Source organism: Carassius auratus, chromosome 4 (assembly GCF_003368295.1).
Source record: "Carassius auratus strain Wakin chromosome 4, ASM336829v1, whole genome shotgun sequence".
NCBI classification, from domain to species: domain Eukaryota; kingdom Metazoa; phylum Chordata; class Actinopteri; order Cypriniformes; family Cyprinidae; genus Carassius; species Carassius auratus.
The window spans coordinates 17,655,510-17,677,300 of record NC_039246.1 but is presented as its reverse complement, the minus strand read 5'-3'; the positions used below and the strand labels follow the sequence as shown (position 1 = coordinate 17,677,300).

Sequence of the window (21,791 nt, the reverse complement as noted above, 5' to 3'; positions counted from 1 at the left end):
ATTTATTTATTTATTTTTTTTTTTATTCACTGTGAGTTTAGTATTTTATCTGTAAATTGTTTGTATTGTTATATTACAAAATGTTTGCAAATTGTTTTTTATATATATATATATATATATATATATATATATATATATATATATATATATATATATATATATATATATATATATATATATATATATATATATATATAGGGCTTTTTGGAGGTCGAAAACAGCCCAGTAGATGTCGATACGTTCTGCGAACCGTCGTCGAATAACAGAAGAAGAAGCGCTATGAATCATGGGAATTGTAGTTCAAGTCATGGCGTGTCTCTGCGCATTCAGCAGAAGCTGTAGCGATCCCTCCTGTAATTCTTATCGACTACCATCCCAGCACGCGCAGCTGATGGACACATATGGCGGAGAGCTATGACTGAGGATTTTGATGAAGAAATTGTTTTCGAGGTGAGTTTTTGATCCAGACGTTTGCGTTACGCGGGCACAAAACAGCTGCTCGGATATCTGTGATAGATGTGCAGTTAGCAGCCTGCACTTAGCACATAAAACACTCCTCCCTGTGCACCTCTACAATGACTTAGAGCTGGGTCTAATGACTTAGTCACTCTGGGTTTAATCAAATACATACCGCGCCGGAAACTATCTTAACGTGGTTTTTCATACAATACAAAATGTTAGGAAACATAAATCTTGTATGGACAGGAACAGCGACTGTGCTTCAAAACATAGTGAGCTGGCTACCTAGACAGCATTTATAGGCGCGTCGAGCACTAGGTAGACAGGTCACTAGGTTTTGAGACATTAATGACATAAAATGTGATCTAAATCGGTAGTTCGTTAGGTTTTAGATTAATAAATGCTGTCTAGGTTGCCTACTAACTAGGCTTTAAGAATAAGACTCCCAAAAATGTTGTCTAGGAAGGCATCCCACTAATTTTTTAATTAAAATGCCCCCAAAATGCTCCTTAGGTTTCCATACTATGATGATTAAACATGCTAGATGACCCAAATACAGTTTAGGAAGGCACTTAAATAGGTTTGTAGTCACTTTTGTCTGTCTGTCTCTGTGGTGTGTTTCACTTTATTCTCTAATACCATTCTCTTCAATACCACGACTTAGGTGCCCTTGAGCAAGGCATCGAACCCCCAACTGCTCCGGGTGTGTGCTCACAGTGTGTGTGTGTGTGTTCAATGCTCTGTGTGTGTGCATTTCGGATGGGTTAAATGCAGAGCACAAATTCTGAGTATGGGTAACCATACTTGGCTGAATGTCACTTCACTTTCTATAAATTGAATTAAAAGCATTATGTATTAAAGCATGTGTGGTCTTGATCTGCCTTTAAAGATCAAGATTGGGACAGACATATCAACATCCTACTGATGGTGCATCCCTAGGGAAACCATGCTGACATATAGATTAAGCTATATTACATCTTTATTCATTCAATATGTTTGTGGCAGTGATTGTAAGAATTTACTGTAGAGCAAACAGTCATACGGAATATTTATTGGGTAAGCCTAGTTTTTCCTGGATTAACAATTTAAAAGTTGATTTCAGCCAATATATATCTATTAATTAGTGAAATAATTAAATAAATAAAAAATAAATACCCTAGCAGCTTGGAAGAATTTGGAAGATTTTAAGAAAAAGCTATGTTTAATACAATTATAAATATGTTTTTACACACACATATCAAATATAGTTTAATAACTGCAAAAAAGTTCCAGACAAAGCTTCTGTTTGTGAGAAAATGAATTGGTCCGAAATGAAAGAAATCCTGATGTGTGTTTGGTCGGTTGTTGTTGGCGTTTGTTGTTGTGCTGGTTAGATTTCGGACATACTTTCACAATGCTCTACATGGCCACGTTCAATCCAGACTTCAAAACAATAACAGTTGGATTCAGTTCACTCTCATTTGGTGACCTAAAATCCGGTCTTTCACCGCAGGCCAGTTTAGCTGCTCTCTCACGTCAATAAACACGCGCCAACCGATTCCTCTCACTGCAAATGAGCTTTAGAGCAAAGAGATCCAAAGGTCGCCACGGGTGGCAACAGGGTTTGACCAAATAAGAATATGAGAATTATAAACCTCTTTAGCAACTCAAATCCAGTGGCAATGGTGAGCAGTGGGAATGTGCCTGTGATTCTGGATATCTGCTTGGGAATCGGGGGCTTTAAGAGTGTCGGATCTACTTCCTCTGTTGAGCAATGGTGCGTTTGAGAAGATCCAAGACAAGAGTGAGGGACATGCGAGAGGTAAGGGAGGAAAAAGGCAGGAAAGCATGTTGTTTGTAGTTTTTTTTTTTTTTTTTTATTCAGAGAGAGAGAGAGAGCACAGCACAGCCCTTTCCTGAGAGAGATAGTGGAATCATGACCCCTCTTTTTCTCTTCTTCCTCTCCATATTACTATCAATTACTCGTTCATCAAATTGTATTTCTTCTGTGTGTGTCTTATTCTTTCCTTTCTCCATTAAACGAATGGCTGCTGCATTGGATGGCAAATGTGAATTGAAAACCAATGCTGAAACGTGTTAAAATGCATTTCGGTCAATGACTTGACAAACAGAAATCAGATTTTTAGATTAGTTTTTACACATTCGGTAACTTGTATTAGAGTGCAATAATTACACCTAAGTATTTTTACACATTAGATTTTTTTTTTGTAACAAATTAAAAAAAAAGTAGTGTTTTAAAGGTTTTGCAGGTACGATTATTTATTTATTTAGGTGGGGCATGATAAAAAAAAACTAAAATATAGAAAACATTTTGTTGGGTCAGTAATGCCCCTATTATGGGTAATGAAAGGTTTCATATTCAACAGTTTGACATGCATGCAAGGTCAAAAAACAGTTTCGTTGTCTTATAATACACGTTTATTTTTACTGACTTGCTCAACAACTCCCAAACAATTAGCTCAAAGATTAATTTTTCCAAACCCCTCCTTTGCGTGACGCTAATCTGCGGTGAATGGTCCTTTTGGTCTCATTTTCCTTTCATCATGAGCCTATAATGCCTGATATAAAGCCTTGTTTGTGAGCGCAGTGCTGCTTTATATACAGAGTTATCGGGTAAACCGCTATTTTTACTGCTCCAAAAGTGACAAAGAATGAATTTGCGTTTTCATTCACACCAATGGAAAAAACCAATGGAGAAAAAGTGGATGGCAATATGCAAATGATTCATGTTGACTAATTTCAATGATGCAATGTCTTTCTTTTTAGAGACAATTACTTTATAAACATGATGCACTTTTAGATTAAAATTTTAACAGTTTTGATGTTTTCATTCACTGAAACATGAAAGGTATCTTTCAGAAATCCATAATGGGGCACTTTAAAAATGTCAATTTATTGTACTTTTTTATGACATGGTAAGGTTTGTTCAGGCAGTCGAATAGAAAAATCTCAACAAAACATTGATATTCATTTACCAAAAAAAAAAAAAAAAAGAGAGAGAATAATGGTTTATAATGTGTACATTTTCATATTCAGGATGTAATGTTATTACTTTTTGCTTGTTGGTTGCACCACTTGACATTCTTTGGGAGAAATGGCTTAAAATAAAAACGCATTTATGGAATCTTATATTTATAAAGGTTTAATAAGTAATAACTTATTAAACCTTTATAAATACATTCCATAAACTTTTATTTTAGGCCATTTTTTCTTTCTGTCATCTTGGACACCCTCAGTTGTCACTGACCCATGTTTATTTGGAGTTGTGTCTCTGTGGTCCCTCCAGAACTCTCCACTGTTCCAGTACTTGCAGGATCTAGGACACACAGATTTTGAGGCATGTTCTCCCGTTTCTCAGGAGGAGGAGCCAAGCGCTGGTGGAGAGGAGGCACAGTTTCCTCAGGATATCCTCCCTTCTCACAGAGTGAGTGTCGGCACTTACCTTTTCAATACGCTAACCGTACAGCAACTACAGATTTCTACAGTGTTTAATGAAAGATCTTAATCCTTGGAAAAACGAGACATTTTTGTAAACTTGAGCTGTTTTGCTTGAATGAACAGAAGTGGATTAAATGCTAATCTGAATAGTGTTTTGTAACCAGCACCTTTTGAAACACACACTGAAAGGTCAAATTAGAATCCAATGCGAAATAGAAATCTAGAAGTGAATACTTTTATTAAGTCAAGGATGCTTTAAATTGATCAGAAGTATGATAAAGACATTTATAATGTTACAAAAGATTTATTTTAGATAAATGCTGTTCTTCTGAACTTTCTATTCATCAAAGTAATCTGAAAAACTCTGCTCAGCTGTTTTCAGTAATAATAATAATAATAATAATAAATGTTGTTTGAGCAGCAAATGAGAGTATTGAGAGTGAGAGAATGATTTCATAAGAATCACGTGACAACGTTTAGGTTTGATTACAGGAATAAGTTACATTCATGTATTCAAATAGAAATAGGTCATTTTTATTGAAAGCTTTATTTTTTTGTGAAACTGAACGCAGGTTTCATAGTCACCTCAGAAACAGGAAGTGATGAATGACTAGAATTTTCCAGTCTCTTTTGGGAATGTGCTGTTATTCCACTCAATGTGTAAATAGAGCTCATTCCTTTGGCAGAGCAAATAAAATTGTGTGTGTGTGCACGTCTATACTTTATTTTAGAATTTATTTGGAATGTTTCCACGTTGAACATCATTATTGTCTTCAGTTTACACAGTTCAGTCTGTCCTTGTGTTCCCCAGTCTACGATGTCTCTCTTTCTCTCTCTCTCTCTCTCTCTCTCTCTCTCTCTCTCTCTCTCTCTCTCTCTCTCTCTCTCTCTCTCTCTCTCTCACACACACACACACACACACACACTTTCTTTTTCTGTTCTTTAGTTATCTGACACACTCAAAGGATCTAGAATGTGAGTCCTACAGCAACGGAATACTAAAGACATGAAGAAAGAAAAGAAGACAAAACAGGCAGAACCTCCTCAGTGTGTGAGGCTGAATGCACATTATACTTCCCCAAAACTATAGTCACTTTCTTTCGGATTTGTTCTGACATTTCAAGATATCAAATCTGAAGTTTTTTTTCTTAAAATGTTTTGTATTTCCTTTATCTTTCTCCGTTTCAGAGGATGTTTAGTATGTAGGCTAAAATGGTAAAGACCACAGACATGTGGTTTGTGTGTTCATGACCCAGACAAAAATCAATAATCGGTCTGTGGACCGTTACTCAAGAGGACATAAATATACCAGCATTCGATAATTTTAGTAAAGCTGTAAATAAAAGACACTCTTCAAGGCTACATTTAGTGGATCAAAAATACAGTAAAAATAGTAATAACGTAAAATAGTATTACTATTACTAAATTACTCCAGTCTTCAGTGTCACATGATCCTTCAGAAATCATTCTAATATCCTGGTTTGCTGCTCAAGAACAATATTATCCATGTTTACAATGGTTGTGCTTAATATTTTTGTGGAAACCATGATGCATTTTTCTCAGGATTTTTTGATAAATGGCAAGTTCAAAAGAAATAGAAATTATTTCATGATATTTAGATGATCCTATTAAAATCAGTGAGATAAACTAGAGAAAGGTTTGTCCAGACAAAGTTAACTTTAAAATTGGCTTGAGAAAGCCTGAACAAAAACTTAAAAGTAAATTGTTTTAATATTTTTTTTAACAGTTCTCAGTCTGAAATGGTATGAAATTGAAAGTAGTTTAAAGCTTGAATGTTTTGAAGGCAGTACAGTCAGATAGATTGATAGATTGATAGATAGATAGGCAGATAGATATATAGATGGTAGATAGATGGGTGGGTGGGTGTATAGATGAATGGATAGATGGTAGATGGGCAGATAGATGGATAGATAGATAGATAGATAGGTAGGTGGCTAGATGGGTAGATAGACAGATAGATAGATAGAGAGATAGATATATAGATGGGTAGGTAGATAGATAAATGGGTAGATGGGCAGATAGATGGGTAGATAGGCAGATAGATGGGTAGATAGGCAGATAGATGGGTAGATGGGCAGATAGATGGGTGGGTGGGTGTATAGATGAATGGATGGATGGATAGATGGGTAGATGGGCAGATAGAGAGATAGATAGGTAGGTGGCTAGAGGGGTAGATAGATAGATAGAGAGATGGATATATAGATGGGTAGGTAGGTATATAGATAGATGGGTAGATGGGCAGATAGATGGGTGGGTGGGTGGATAGATAGATGGATGGGTAGATGGGCAGATAGAGAGATAGATAGATAGGTAGGTGGGTAGATATCAGATAGAGAGATATATATATAGATAGAGAGATGGGTAGGTAGATGGATAGGTAGATAGATAGATATATGGATGGTAGATGGGTGGATGGATAGATAGGTAGGTAGGTAGATAGATAGATAGGTAGATGGCTAGATAGATGGGTAGATAGGTAGGTAGATGGGCAGGTAGATGGGCAGATAGATAGATAGATAGATAGATAGATAGATAGATAGATAGATAGATAGATAGATAGATAGATGGGCAGATAGATGGGCAGATAGATGGAGAGAGATATATAGATGGGTAGATAGATAGATAGATAGATAGATAGATAGATAGATAGATAGATAGATAGATAGATAGATAGATAGATGGGCAGATAGATAGAGAAATAGATATATATATGTAGATGGGTAGATAGATAGATATAGAGATGGATAGATAGATGGGTAGATGGATGGATAGATGGGTAGATAGAGAGATAGGCAGAGAGATAGATGGATGGATGGATAGACAGACACATAGATTTAGAGACATTAGACATAGAGCAGGCATTTCACAGTTTCTTCTGAGTAAAACCAGTGTCAATTTAAAGGTATTCATGGTAACCCGTCAAAATAAAAGTTCATTTTTACATAAAGGCATTGTGCTAGAAATATTACTATTATTTAGTAGAATGTATGTGATACTGCTACTACTGTTGAAATGTTTTTTTATAAAACTTTATTTTTAAAAAATAAATAAATCACACAATATTTCTTCCATGTTTTAATTTTAATAGCAAATCCCCTTTATTTACCAAAAAATAAAATGTTTAAATTTCATTAATTAAAAGACAAATTAAATTTGGGTGAAACTTGTTTACTGTTTTTCATAATTATGACTTGTAGAAAAACTTTTGTAAATACACAATTGTAAATAAGTATAAAGAATGGCATTGGTTTTATTTTTAGTGATAAAATTAAAATAATATTGCTAGTTAGTGGAAGGTACTTTTTCGACCAAGGCAGGACATCATATTTATTTATTGGATTTATAAAGAAAGTGCAAGATGAGTTTGCTTTCGCTCCCATCCACACAGAGAATTTAGAAATTGTCTTTTCTGTGTCATGACAACCATTAGATCATTGAAATATGACTTCCCTGATTTGCATATTAACACTTATTCATTCTTCAGTTACTTGACTTGCTCTGATGTGTGAGAGCATTAACTACGTTGGTTTGTGTGTTTTTGCAGAAGGGTGGTGTTTGGAGGCTGGTTGATGTTCTGCACAGTCTGAATCCTCTGCGTCGAGACAGCGCCACCCACTGGCAGGAGCAGCAGCTGGTGAGAGTGAAGCTCAACATACAGCTGGGTTTCAGTCATGTAGAAAATATGCATAATCACATAAATATTTAAGGGGACTATAGTTGTTTGGAGGTGTGCAGGGTTGCCAGATCTGTTTTAGAAACTCAGCCCATTGGCCAATCAAAATGATCTCTGTTTGACCCATTAAACTATCCCAAATTCTGCAGGTCCCATACCTAAAATACATAGTTAACAGTCACTGTATGCACAAAACACAATTTCAACTTAAAATCACTGTATAGTATTAATCATTAACATTAATGACTCTGTTTGACTGAGTTGAAATCTTGTGTTAAGATTGACAGCTAGTGAACAAAACTGTTTGGTGGGGTGGTAATCCTTTATTTTTTTACCATTCAAAAATGAACTATTTGCAGCTGAACAGAAATAAATGTTTCTTTTTTTATGTGTACAGAATACTAATATGAATAAATTAAAATAATAAAAGAAAAGGCACTTGAAAAATGTATTTAAAATTAAGTAAAAACAATATAACTGTAGTTAAACATAGAAAATAATATTTTTTATATTAAACATATTCATCTATTTCATTGAAAATAATTGTAAATATATTTGGCAAGTAGTTACTGAATTGTCAAATAAAACAACTGACAAGGACTTGCTATTTAAAAAATGCTATTTAAGTTATATATATATATATATACATTTAAAATTGAATAAAAAATTGATAGCCTGAATGCGCTGTAATATATAATATAATTAAAACTTAAAATTTAAATGCCAAATAAACTTATTTCTCAGTTAAAGCTGATTTCTGTGTAAAGTGCTTTTTGTTAAAAATAATAATTTATTTTTTGTTTACTTGTCTTTTTTCACATTACATAATAACCTATCCCATCCTTATAGACTTTGCTTAATCTAACTGATACTAATCTAAACAAATTATTTCAAACTCAATTTGATCAAACTAAGACCCAGAGACCAAGATCTTGTTGTGCGTTACAGTACAGAAACCCATTACTGCTGCAGGGCTGTGTACTGATCCGATAATTAGATTGATTTGCTGTGTATTCATCTGTGTTTGTTTTCCCGCAGGATGCTGCCTTCCGCCAGTATTCCCTGCGCTGTTTGTTATCTCAGGACGTGCTGTTGCAGGAGGATGTTGAGCTGATCGAGCTCTTGGATCCGAGCGTGCTCTCTCTGGGCTCCACTGATACCGTCTGCCCCAGTGCCAGCACTTCTGTGCCAGCGCCACGCTACCTCTCGCCTCCCTCTATATGGTACACACCTACGGCAATACCAACAAAAACATCTTAAAGGGATACTTCACCCAAAAATTTTATTCTGTCATTAATTACTCTCCCTCATGTCGTTCCAAACCCTTAAGACCTTCGTTCATCTTCAAAGCTTTCTGCCCCTCCATAGACAGCAACAGGTCTTACGTGTTTGGCACGACATGAGGATGAGTAATAAATGCCAGAATTTTCATTTTGGGGTGAACTATCCCTTTAACACTGTCAGCTTGATAAGTTACTGATGTGTTTCTGTGTTACAGGGATGTGTCAGTTTTGGTCGGGCTGCTAGCTGTCCTCCTCGGCGTGTGTTTTTCGTACCCTGACCACGAGCGGGCTCTGTGGCTGTGCGGTGTCCTGGTGTGTGTTACGTGTGTGTGTCGTGGTCTGTCTCTGTGGCGTAAGGCCGTTCTACAGCGGCGCGTTCAGTCTCTGGCCGTCCAGCTTGAGGGTTTGGTGAACAACAGCCGAGCGCTGACCAGTCTCTCTCGCAAGTCACTGCGACTCATACAGGAGACCGAAGTCATCTCACGAGGTTTCACCCTGTAAGTGTCATCACACACACACACACACATGTTGGTATTGGTGGTTTATAGGGATTCTCCATAGGGACAACGGTTTTTATACTGTAAAAACTGTATTTTCTATTGCACTACACTTAACCTACTCCTCACAGTAATCTTTGCATTTGTTTTTTAAAGCATTTTAAATTACAGGAACATAGGGAACATACAGGAAGATTCCCCATAAACCACCTTCACCTTGTTATACCTCTGTTATACCCATGTCACTATACAAATGTGTGTCCCTCATGAACCGCATAAACACACACACACACACACACACACACAGACCCCAACCACTGTAGTTAGTCAAATCTTGTCAGAGGTGGACAGTAATGAAGTACACTTACTTGAGTATAATGTTTTCTGGAAACTTATGACTTCAACTTCACTACATTCTAAAGACAAATTTCTGCTCTATTTACATGTGGATAAATGGCTACACTTTCAGTTAACTCACTTGCTTTGTTTCATTCTAAAAGCTCTTTAAGATACTACAAGCTACAGTAGTTAGTGTATTCAGTAGATGTCAGCTATTTAAAGTTTTTTTAGAGGCATAATGTATTGCAAGCATTGCATACAACAATAATTAAAACGCATTGACATAAAAAATGAAGAAACTTTGGTACTTTGAAAAAACCAAGTACTTCTGTACTTAAATAAAAATCTGTCTTTACAACTTTGACTTGTAATGGAGTAATATTTGACCAGCAGTATCTGTACTTTCAATCAAGTAATGTAATCGTTTACTTCGTCCACCTATGCATCTTATTTTGTTTGTTTGTGTGGTGTCACGTATGGAAGCTTATTTCCGACAGAGAATTAAAAAATATATAAAATACAGAAAAGATAATTGAAACTTTACATATCTCATTCTGACCTTTTTTAAACTGTCAGTTTATACCTTAAAACATTTTTTTTCTTAGAACTTCAAAATTATGTCAGTTATAAACTTGTAGTTGCTATAGTTTACATCCCAAAATTCAGACTTTTTCCTCAGATTTCTGAGTTTACACAATTCTCACAATTTTAATTTTTTCTCTGAATTCAGATTTTATAGAATTTTTAGACATCTGAACTGTATTCTACATGTAAACTCATTGTTCTGAATTTTTGTCTCAGAATTGTGATTTTACAGCAACTATATGTATACTCATGATTATGAGAAAGTCAGAATTGTGTAATGTAAAACTGGTTGTGAGATAAAAAACTTACATTCTCAGAAAAAAAATTGAAATTGTGTGATATAAACTCAGAATTCGGATAATTTTTTTTAATTGGGAGGTATTTTAAAATTACGGAGGTATTTTAAAATTACGAGTTAACTTAGAAACTTGGAACTATGAGGGGAAAAAGTCAAAATGTGAGAGAAAAATTTTGATATGTTGTCAGAATTGTGAGAGAAAAAGTTAAGTAATTACCTTTTTAATATATATATATATATATATATATTTTTTTTTTTTTTTTGTGGTGGAAATAAACTAAATTTATGAAATTTAACTATTGTAGCATGTTTTCTGCATGAAAATCTGTGATTATTTCTTCATCCGTTTTGTACTAGACAGTTTTGCAGTTGTTTAAAGCTGAAGTGTGTTCTCTCTGTGAAACTGAGTAACTGTTTTCAAACAGGTTTCCTAAACTCTCCTGTTTATAGTCGCTCAAACCAGCTGAGCAAAATGCTTGTTAACATCACCTGATGATTGCACAGTTATAGTCTATTTTAGAATCTGGACATAGGAGTCTGAGATAGGATAAGTATTTTAATAAAATATTACACACTTCATCTTTAAATGCGTTAACTCTATTCATATTTGGAATGATATCTGGATTATTTGACTTAATTGGTGCCTTTTTTTCTTCTAAATGTGTTATTTCTGGTGATTTGGAGAAGCGGCTCACAGTTTTGAATGTTTCTCATTTTGAGTGGAAATATGAGCTTGAACTTCTATTTTTCAATATTTAGAATTAGTCATTTTGAGATGTTAAACTGCAGGACTACTATCTTGGCATGCTTTATAAACATTTACTACATTTTTTGTTTTTTAGAAATATAAGTAAAAAATTTAAGAAATTAGTATAATGCATGCAAATTACTGGCATGGGCTCATGTCCTCTATATAAATGAATACCTGTTATGTGTATTTACGGTTATAAAAAAAATATATTTCAAATCAATGCTGTAATAATGCTGAAACTTTAGCTTCTCCAGTCACAGGAATAAAATTACATTTTTAGTTATATTTTCAAATATAATTTTTTATTGTAAAAAAATCTTACTTACCCAAACTTTTGAACTAGTTTGTCATTTATTTGTGTTACTTTTGTGTTCTGTGTGTTGCATAGTGTTATTTGTGTACATATGTGTTGTTTGTGATGTGTGTCTGCCCTGATGGTTCTCGGACGTCTGCACAGTTGGATCACGTTTCACTTTGTCAAGTTTACTCGACAGGGTGAGTGGCGCCTGTCCCTTTAACAGGGCGGGGCTGCTTCGCAGCCAGCAGCTGATTGGTCTACGGAAGGCGGCCTATCAGAGTCTTCGTTGCGCATTCCGAGCCTCTCGCATCGCCACGTGCATCATGCTCAAGTCATATCCTGATCAAACAACATAAATTGTGATCAGCAGCTTTTAAAATATGATTTCTGAACATTTAATTCACTTGTTCGAGTCCTTGACTGTGTTTTACATTTCCGCTGAACTCTGAGATTGACAATGTCACCAACTACGTGTCTACCGTGCCAATCAGAGAGCTTGGTCTCGGTCTGGGGGTGGAGCATCTTTCTGACGATCAGGCACAAGAACTGACCAACGATTACAGTCTGCCTGCACTCAAGGTACAGAAACTCACACTGTTGAGTGCTGGAGCTGAATTTCTTTGAATTTTTTATATTTTATATTGTTTTGACAGTATTTAGGTATGATGAAGATGATTATATGTATCTGTAAATAAATCATGATATTTAACTATTTTTTGTGAAGGCATTTTTATTCTCCCCAAGGCACTTCTTCCTTTGTTCACATTATAACAATAAATAAATAAATATATATGTATGTGTGTGTGTATACTGCATTTATATATTTCAGATACATTTATATATATATATATATATTATTTATATATAATATAAAATATAAGAATATAAATGTATATACATGTAAATATTTTCAAAATATTTATATATACATAATTTAATATACACAGTTCACATACATATTATGTAAACACAAACTTATTTTGGATGCGATTAATCGTTTGCCATCACTGTTATATGCCAAACAACAATTGTCATCAAGTAGATGAGTAAATCAATGTAATATACATTTTTACTATGATTTACTTATCTACTTGGATTTTGCCCAGTCCTATTATTTACAGAAATGCACATTATTTTCTTCCATAACCTTTGGTTGTTTTTGCAGATGTTGTTCCAGTTGTGGGTCGGGCAGAGCTCAGAGTTTTTCCGGCGGTTAGCTCTGTTATTGTCTCCAGGGAGGGAGGAGCTAGACTCCAAGCCGAGCCCCCTCACGTACAGCAGCGTCCCGTTGATAACTGACTCTCTCCATCGCACGCTGGCCACTTGCCTCAGAGACCTTCAGCGCAGCTTTGATTTCCATCGTTACTTTGAAACACAGCACCAGTCGCTGCCCTCAGAAAGAAATGGACGCGCTCAGCAGAAGTGTAGAGAGCTCAATGCTCTGCACACGTCTGTCCGCAGTTTACAACTTCACCTGAAAACACTCTTAAATGAGTATGTACTTCTTAGGGTTTGTTCTTATTTTTATTTTATTTATTTCCTTTTTTTTTACAGCTTTGTGTTGTTTTAAAGTGTTAGTTCACCCAAAAATGAAAATTATGTCATTAATAATTCACCCTCATGTCGTTCCAAACCCGCAAGACTTCCGTTCATCTTTGGGACACAGTTTAAGACATTTTAGATTTAGTCCGAGAGCTCTCAGTCCCTCCATTGAAGCTGTGTGAATGGTATACTGTCCATGTCCAGAAAGGTATTAAAACATCATCAGAGTAGTCCATGTGACATCAGAGGGTCAGTTAGAATTTGTTGAAGCAAAATACATTTTGGTCCAAAAAGAACAAAAACTATGACTTTATTCAGCATTGTCTTCTCTTCCGTGTCTGTTGTGAGAGAGAGTTCAAAACACAGATCTTCTTGAACCAGTTCACCAAATCGAACTGAATCGTTTAAAACGGTTCACATCTCTAATACGCATTAATCCACAAATGACTTAAGCTGTTAACTTTTTTAATGTGACTGACACTCCCTCTGAGTTCAAACAAACCAATACCAATTCATGTACTCAAACAGTACACTGACTGAACTGCTGTGAAAAGAGAACTGAAGATGAACACAGAGCCGAGCCAGATAATGAACGAACGGTTGACTCGTTCTCGAGTCAAGAACCGTTTCTGTCAGAAGCGTCCGATTCGTGAACCGAGGAGCTGATGATACTGCGCATGTGTGATTCAGCGTGAAGCAGACCGACACACTGAACTGAACTGATTCTTTTGGTGATTGATTCTGAACTGATTCTGTGCTAATGTTATGAGCGCGGGTACACCAAAGGCTTGAATCAAGAGCAATCATCGCCAATGACGTCATTACGTCGAGCACAAAAGAACCGGTGAACCGTTTTCTTCAACCGGTTTATTGAATCTAACTATCCGGAAGAACTGGTTCGCGGGAAAGAACCAAACTTCCCATCACTACTGGTGATCCGAAAACCGATGCAACCGGTTCTTGACTCGAGAACGAGTCAATCTTTTGTTCGTTATCTGGCTCTGCTTGGTGTTCATCTTCAGTTCTCTCTTCACAGCAGTTCAGTCAGTGTACTGTTTGAGTAAATGAATTACTCCAGGATATTGGTTTGTTTGAACTCGGAGGGAGTGTCAGCCACATTAAAAACGTTTTTTGTGGATTAATGCTTATTGGAGACACGAACCAGTCCTAAATCGCTGGGGTATATTTGTAGCAATAGCCAAAAAAACATGGGTCAAAGTTATAGATTTTTTTTTATGCCAAAAATCATTAGGATATTAAGTAAAGATCATGTTTCATGGATATATTTTGTAAATTTCCTACTGTAAATAAATCAAAACTTGATTTTTGATTAGTAATATGCATTGCCAAGAATTAATTAGCACAAATTCAAAGGCAAATTTCTCAGTATTTTGATTTCCTTGCACCCTCAGATTTCCTGGTTTTTCTAAATAGTTTTTAAATAGGCCATAATATTGTCCGATCCTAATAAACCATACATCAATGAAAATTGTATTTATTCAGCTTTCAGATGATGTATAAATCTATTCTAACAAATGTCTAAAAGGTCCCATTTTTCACGCTTTTTTGAAGCTTTGTGTTTACAGTGTGCAATTTAAAATGTGTTCATGTTTCGCGTGTAAAAAAACAAAAACAAAAACAAAAAGTATTTATCTGTATACCGCTGTTTTCACTGTCATAAAAACGGGCTGATGTCTTCCTTGTTCTATAAAGTCCCTCCTTCAGAAATACGTAACAAGTTCTGATTGTGCCAGCGGTTCCTGTGTTGTGATTCGACAGCAGCTGAGCGCAGGCTGCCCTCCTTGAAATGCGATTGGACTAGAACACACGTGCTGGAGATGTACTTCTAATCACAGAATGCCTTTACTGACGAGATGCGCATGAAAATCGCATTCGTTTTTTTTTTTTGCACAGCCCTAACATCTAGTTAACAAAGCTAAACAGCATTGCCCTTTGTGTAATAAGTTACGGAAACTGTTAAACGCACCAACTTAAATAATAAAATACAGTTACCAGTTGTGGTCCATAAACAATGCCTTCTCCAGACAAAGAGGGAACTGCTCCATCTTTCAATAATAATCTTTGTGTGAATCCGGCATTAAACTGATTGAGATTGAGGAATCTGTCCTTAGCAAAATGTGCTGCACATAGTTTTGCATGTGGATTTTAATTTTCGGCAATTGAGTTAAACATAAATTGTAACCATTAAGCTCCAAGTACAGCATCCCTGGGAAGCCCAAACAAAGATGATTGGTGAATTCCCCCCTTTTTGTGAATTCATGTGGGCGGAGGTTAATCGAAAAACTGTTTTAGTGACGTCATTACTGCAGGAACTAGGGGGATGTAGTCCAAATGGGTCGTTTTTTTGTAGGCGAAATCTGTTAAATAAAATATCTCGCTTGGCATTAAACTTTGAGCTTTAAAATTTTACAGATATTATTTATACTCTAACAACAACATTGCACACTAACTAAAGTTTGAAACATGGGATCACGAAGAAGGGAACCTTTAAGGGTTTGGAACGACATGATAGTGAGCAATTAATGACAGAATGTTCATTTTGGGGTGAACTAACCCTTTAAATGACCAGAAAGTGCTTAAATTAATACATTTCTAAATAATAATTATAGTAATAATAATAATTAAAAGTAAAAAAAAAAGATCAGACTAAATGTCAGTTGTGTAAATATATATATATATATATATATATATATACACATAACTACAGTTCACAAACTATGCCAGTATAACACCCTGGTTATTTTCCTGTAGAATAAGCTGATGCACCTAGTTTAGTTTTGTTTTATTTGTCTTCTCATAGGGTCATAATACTTGAGGATGATCTGGAGAAGTTAATGGTTGCTAAGGAGACAGAGGAGATGACGTGTGCTGGCTATCAGGAGCTGAAGGAGCGTCTGCAGCTGCTGCAGCCTCACATGCAGGCCAGCACCTGCTGCTGGGACGACACACTCGCGCAGGTCGACCGCATGCTACGCCGAGTCTCCAGCTGCCCAGGTCAGAGGTCATCCTCTCAACCAATCACTGCACACTGCTTTGGAATCTGAATGAATGACTGTTTCATTCATGTGCTAATCTGATTTTTATTGTGTTTTAGGGTGTCTTTTTCTAAATTAGTTTAGTTATAATGAAGTATAGTCCTAAGAAATGGCACCTAAATTAAAATTGAGACATTTTAAATTTAAAATGAAAAAATTCATTACTGGGGTACAGTCAGGCTAAACGTCCCTCTTACAGGAGTAGTTCATCCAAAAATGTCATTATGTACTCACTAAAATTATATTCCAAATCTGTATGCTTTTTTTGAGAAACGATTGATACTAATAATAAATTAAATAGATCGTTCACCCAAAAAAGTAATTTACTCACTATCATGTCGTTCCAAACCTGTATGTCTTTCTTTCTTATGTTGAACATAAAAGAAGATATTTATATATATATATATATATATATATATATATATATATATATATATATATATATATATATATATATATAATTTTAGTGGGGACCAGAAACTGTGTTGTTCAAAGCATCTTCTTTCTATGTTTTTGTTGAACTGTACCATTAATACTTTTATAAAGCAAGGACCCATTAAATTGATCAAAAGTGATAGTTAAGACTAAAGATTTTTATTTAAAATGAATGCTGTTCTTTTGAGTTTCTATTCATCAAGGATCTTGATAATTGATCATAATAAGAATGGGTATTAATAGTTTAGCAGCAAATCACAACATTATAATGATTTCTGAATCATCACAGGAATAAATTACATAAAAAATGTTTTTTTGTTTGTTATTCTAGTTGTTACAATATTTCATAATATTACGGTTTTACTGTGATTTTGATCAAATAAATGCAGCCTTGATTAGCATATGAGTCTTAATCATTATAATTAGTAGTGTGGTTAATTTAAAAGTTTTATAAAAAGCTGAATATTTTATTTTATTGTAGTTGAAGTATTCTTGACAGTGTCACAAATCCTGCTACCATAAATCGGTAAAGAAAAAAGGTAGGACAATAGACAGGATAATGTAAGTGAGTTTGTACAGACAGCCAGTAATAGTGCAGTTATTATAGAAAACCATTTCACTGCAGAAACCAATTGACCAATCAAAATCAATTATTGCAGAGAGCTTTGCCACATGGAAGTATGACCATAAGTGTTTGTGAGCTCTTGAAATGACGTACTCACCGTATAAGAGGTGCATAAGCCTTTGTGTGTTTCTCTGGTAACAGAGTGTGTCTTGGGATATTTTTAGAGTTCCTTATTCAACTGATTTTCCTCCCTTGGGTTATTTTAGGGAGCTCTGGGGAAGTAGGAGGGTAAAAAAGGACAGGGAGAGAGAGATAGGGTGTGTGACGTCCTTTACAGAACAGGCCACAATGCACAAGAAAATAAAAACATACATATAACCCTCCTGAGACTGGTGCTTTTGATGGAGGAAGGTCAAAGTTCAGCTGTGCAGTTGTTTGATGTACTTTTGAACATCTGCATGTGGGTGCCAAACAACAGCAGCTGGTTTTACATTTACATTTATTCATTTAGCTGACACTTTTATCCAAAGCGACTTACAATTGCTATATATGTCAGAGGTCCCACGCCTCTGGAGCAACTAGGGGTTAAGTGTCTTTCTCAGGGACACATTGGTGTCTCACAGTGGAGACGAACCCGGGTCTCTCACACCAAAGGCATGTGTCTTATCCACTGCGCCAACACCAACCCAACAGAATAACTTCATTACTCAGCACAAGACCCAGTAATGGATCAACAGATTTATAATCCATGTCAGTTTTTGGCCGTAATATCACAATGAATAATAATACCACAACATATGATTCACATAGAAACTGAATTTGTCCTGTGTCATTTGCTGGAAAAAGACACACATTAAGAGGATGCTGTGTATTTGTGTGTGTTCCTCAGAGAGTTCAGATCAGCCAGAGGAAACAGCTGTCCCAGATCCCCCTCCTCCTGCCCCCTTCACACACATACAGGACAGAGACCCCGTCCCAGAGGAGCAGGTACTGCGTCTGTGTACTTTAGCATGGGAGAAATATCAGCATCTGTATTAGTAGTAGTGTTTAAGGCAAGCTTCAACATTAAAATGTTCATGCTTCATGCCTTAAAAAAATGAAATAATTTGAGTTTTTTATAAGGCAACATTAGTTCAGGTGATGCAACTCCCAAAAAGCATATGAATTTATCAGTTAAGAAAAAAAAGAACGTCTTTAAAAAAAAACTTAATTAAAAACTTTCTAAAATACATTTAAATATGTGTTTAAAAACGATAAGAGTATAAATGAAGAAATAAACACAAGCATAAATTTAAGAAGAATTGAAAATATATTTATTTTTGCTGCACATACATTTTAAACAAGATTTACTTCATTATGTATAATTCAGTTATGGTTTATCAGTGACCCAATCAAGTATTACATTTCGGCATAACGGACAAGCACCACTTATATTTTTGTCCAGATCTAGTTCACTTGTTTATTGTTCGTAAGTAAATGCTTTTTTCCCCTCTTTATATCTCACAAAGGATTTCCCAGCAGCAGATGTAAATTGTGGAACAAAGCAAAACAAACTGCTAAGACTTCAGTGTTGTTGTTAGCAAAAATGCAGAGAGATTCATAAACCATTAACAATTTTGTGGTGGTTAGCTTAGCTGGGATTGACAAAGATGCTTTTCTTGGCCAGGAGCTGGAGGCGTACGTCTCGGACTCAGACTCTGAGACGGAGTGGAGGGGGGTCACGGACATGCTGTCGCCATGGGAACAGGAGCGCCAGCGGCGGGAACGTGAGGAGTCCAGACGTGTTTTACTCGAGCTGAAGTCTGTCCTGGGCATCCGGACGTCAGATGGAGAGCGAGACAAGCGCAAGCTTCTACTGTTCAGTGATCAGGGTACTACATGCACAAACACAACATCGGAGGATTTTTTTTCCCAGAAGCACTTGTTTTGAGTTTGAGTCGGCTGGTTCGGTTTCAGTTCTTACAACAGTCTTATTTCAGCGGGGAATAAAAAATGTACTATGATATAATTAAATATTTAGTCTTTTTTTTAAATAGCTTTGGATAAAAGCGTCAGCTAAAGACTAAATGTAAATATTTAAGATGTGTACAGTATATATATATATTTTTTGGACAATAATGGCAAGTAGACCAAGCGAATCAGTCCAGACAGTTCATTTTAATAAACTGGTAAAACAACAAACAAATAAACAAACAAACCGTTTTTAACAACTTTTTTTTTTTTTATGAGAAAAATGTATACTACTAAATTTTTTTAACTGTGTTATATTAGCATTATTTATATACTGTTATAGTGTTTGGTATTATTTTGAATGAGTTTTTTTATATTAGTTAATATTTTAATAAACTAAATTTTTTCAGTTTTAGTAATTTAATGTACTTTTGTCCTTTTTATTAGCTTTTTTTATTTGTTTATTTAAATGAATTGTCCGAACTGATTTGTTTAACTGGTTTCAAATCTAGTTTAGTCTGTTATTTTTTTATTCAGTTTAAGTAACTTTAGTACTTTTTTCAGGCAAAATTTTAAATATTTTGTTGTTGTTGTTTCTCATCATTTATGTGTGTTTTTTGTTTTGTTTGGCTTTGCTTTGTGGTTTTGTTGTTGTTTTTTTGTGCTTTTTTTTTTTTTTTTTTGGATTTTCTTTCAATTATCAGAACAATGAAAACATACAAATTTAGCTTGATAAGTAATATTTAGAATAAACTTGCGTTAGTCTAGTTTTTGCTTGTTTTTAGCTTGCTTTGATTCAAACTTTCTTTATCATTGACCATCTGTAATGTAACCTTTTCAAATGCCACTTTCAATCTACTTGTAGCTTAAACTACTTGTCTTTTTTGTCCTTCTAGCCGCCCTGGCTCCATTTGCTAAGGACACATCAGAAACGGACACAAACTCTTTAGAACCGCATATTTCAGCAGAGTCCGTGCCTACCACGGAAAACCATGTCTCCCAACCAGGAGAGGAGAATGAATGTGAACCGCAGACAGAGATCCTGAGTGAGGCGGAAGGAGAGAGAGATTCTGTGACTGAGTTTTGCTGTGGAGACTCTGACGTAACTGGGGCAGCTAAAGATACCAGAGATGAGACTGCGGAGGAAACGCAGCTCTTCCAGTCAGATGGGCTTATAGAAGAGGGGCATGATGGGACACACCCGCTCACACCCAGAGTGCCCACCCTCTCTGTGATCGACCGATTGACAGAACTGCATGGCTCAGAAGCGATCAGTTTCAGCTCTGCCCTTGCTGCCCAGGTAGCAGCGCGCTCGCATACGTTCACACACATGCAGGAATGCACCTATGAGGACTCGGAGGAGGAAGAGGAAGTGACATCACCGCAGAAGAGAGAAACTGACGAGGACTGAAACCTCAAAGATATTTATTCTCATCCTTTTGGTTGTATTTATGAAGCTTGATTTCAGGTCACAGACATCATTGGATGTAGCTGGTGTGTGTGTGAATCTGTTTTTGGTCTCTGTTTTAAAGTGTGTGTGTTTGGGGGATTTATGTTTCATGTGACATCCCACGTCCACTCTCCCTCATGACAGGCCTCAGGTACAGACTAGAACGTGCTAGTACACAAAAATAACAGACCAAAACCTAAACATTAACGCAAAACTACATGTCCTTGGCCATATCCCAGTGTCATTCACTGTAATGGAGGTCCTACACAGAGTAACCAAAACGAGCTCTTAAAAGTCAGTTTAATTGGATATATCCCATAAAGCCCAACAAGAACATGTCAGAGTCAAATTTGACCCCAATTCAATTAAATTAGAGGAAAAAGAAGTCTATTTTAGTATTGCTGTTTTTTTGTTTTGTTTATTGCTACATTATTTTAAGTAAACACTTTTTTTTTCCAAATTAAAGCCCATTCTTTTTACTGCAATACAAAACAAATAAAGTTGGCCTTAGCGTAATGCAAGAAATATTGTGCATTTTTGTGGCTTTAATATATATATATATATATATATATATATATATATATATATATATATATATATATATATATATATATATATATTAGGGGTGTAACGGTTCACAAAATTCACGGTTCGGTTCGATACGATACACTGATGTCACGGTTCGGTTCGGTTCGGTTCGATACGTTTTAGATACAGCAAAATGTAAAAACATCTCAACTTTTCAGAATGCCGCAAGCGCACCGCGGGTCATGTGACAAGAACCAACCAATCAGCTTCATCCTTTCCCGTAACAACGTTGAGAGCTCAGCCAAGATGAAGGAACAGCTGATCATAGTTGTATATGGATTGCAATTTTGAAATAAATTCAGTAGCAGAGCTACTGCAAGCGATTTTTAGAGCTGCAAATTCATTTATCCTTCGCTGAAATTTCCGCGTCTCATGGAGAGAGCACGTCATTGTTGCTTAGCAAAGACAGACGCCTCAGGAGAAAGACGCGCTTAGCGTTTTCCATGCGTTTTTAGGCACGATATGTGAACGGCCCCTAAGGCGCTCGCTCACTCAGCACGCGCTGAAGGCTCGTTGCAAAATGTCTAATGCATTTAACAGACCAGAAATATAAGATCCTAAAA

The 21,791-nt window shown here is 35.8% G+C and overlaps 1 protein-coding gene across 2 annotated transcripts; it reads left to right on the top strand.

Moving 5' to 3' along the window:
• Window positions 1-283: 283 nt before the first annotated feature.
• LOC113061217 (vezatin-like) lies at window positions 284-21,199 on the top strand. Of its 2 annotated transcripts, none has more exons than XM_026230267.1 (12): window positions 284-450; window positions 3,746-3,883; window positions 7,463-7,552; window positions 8,630-8,814; window positions 9,090-9,371; window positions 11,839-11,976; window positions 12,074-12,221; window positions 12,808-13,136; window positions 16,006-16,199; window positions 18,130-18,227; window positions 18,907-19,111; window positions 20,087-21,199. In XM_026230267.1, exons 1-12 carry the CDS (start codon window positions 415-417, stop codon window positions 20,599-20,601), a joined length of 2,358 nt encoding a protein of 785 aa, XP_026086052.1. In that variant the 5' UTR covers window positions 284-414; the 3' UTR covers window positions 20,602-21,199. The 2 variants fall into 2 exon arrangements, with proteins under 2 accessions (XP_026086052.1, XP_026086046.1); XM_026230261.1 differs by having other exon boundaries at window positions 11,827-11,976.
• The last annotated feature ends 592 nt before the right edge of the window (window positions 21,200-21,791 follow it).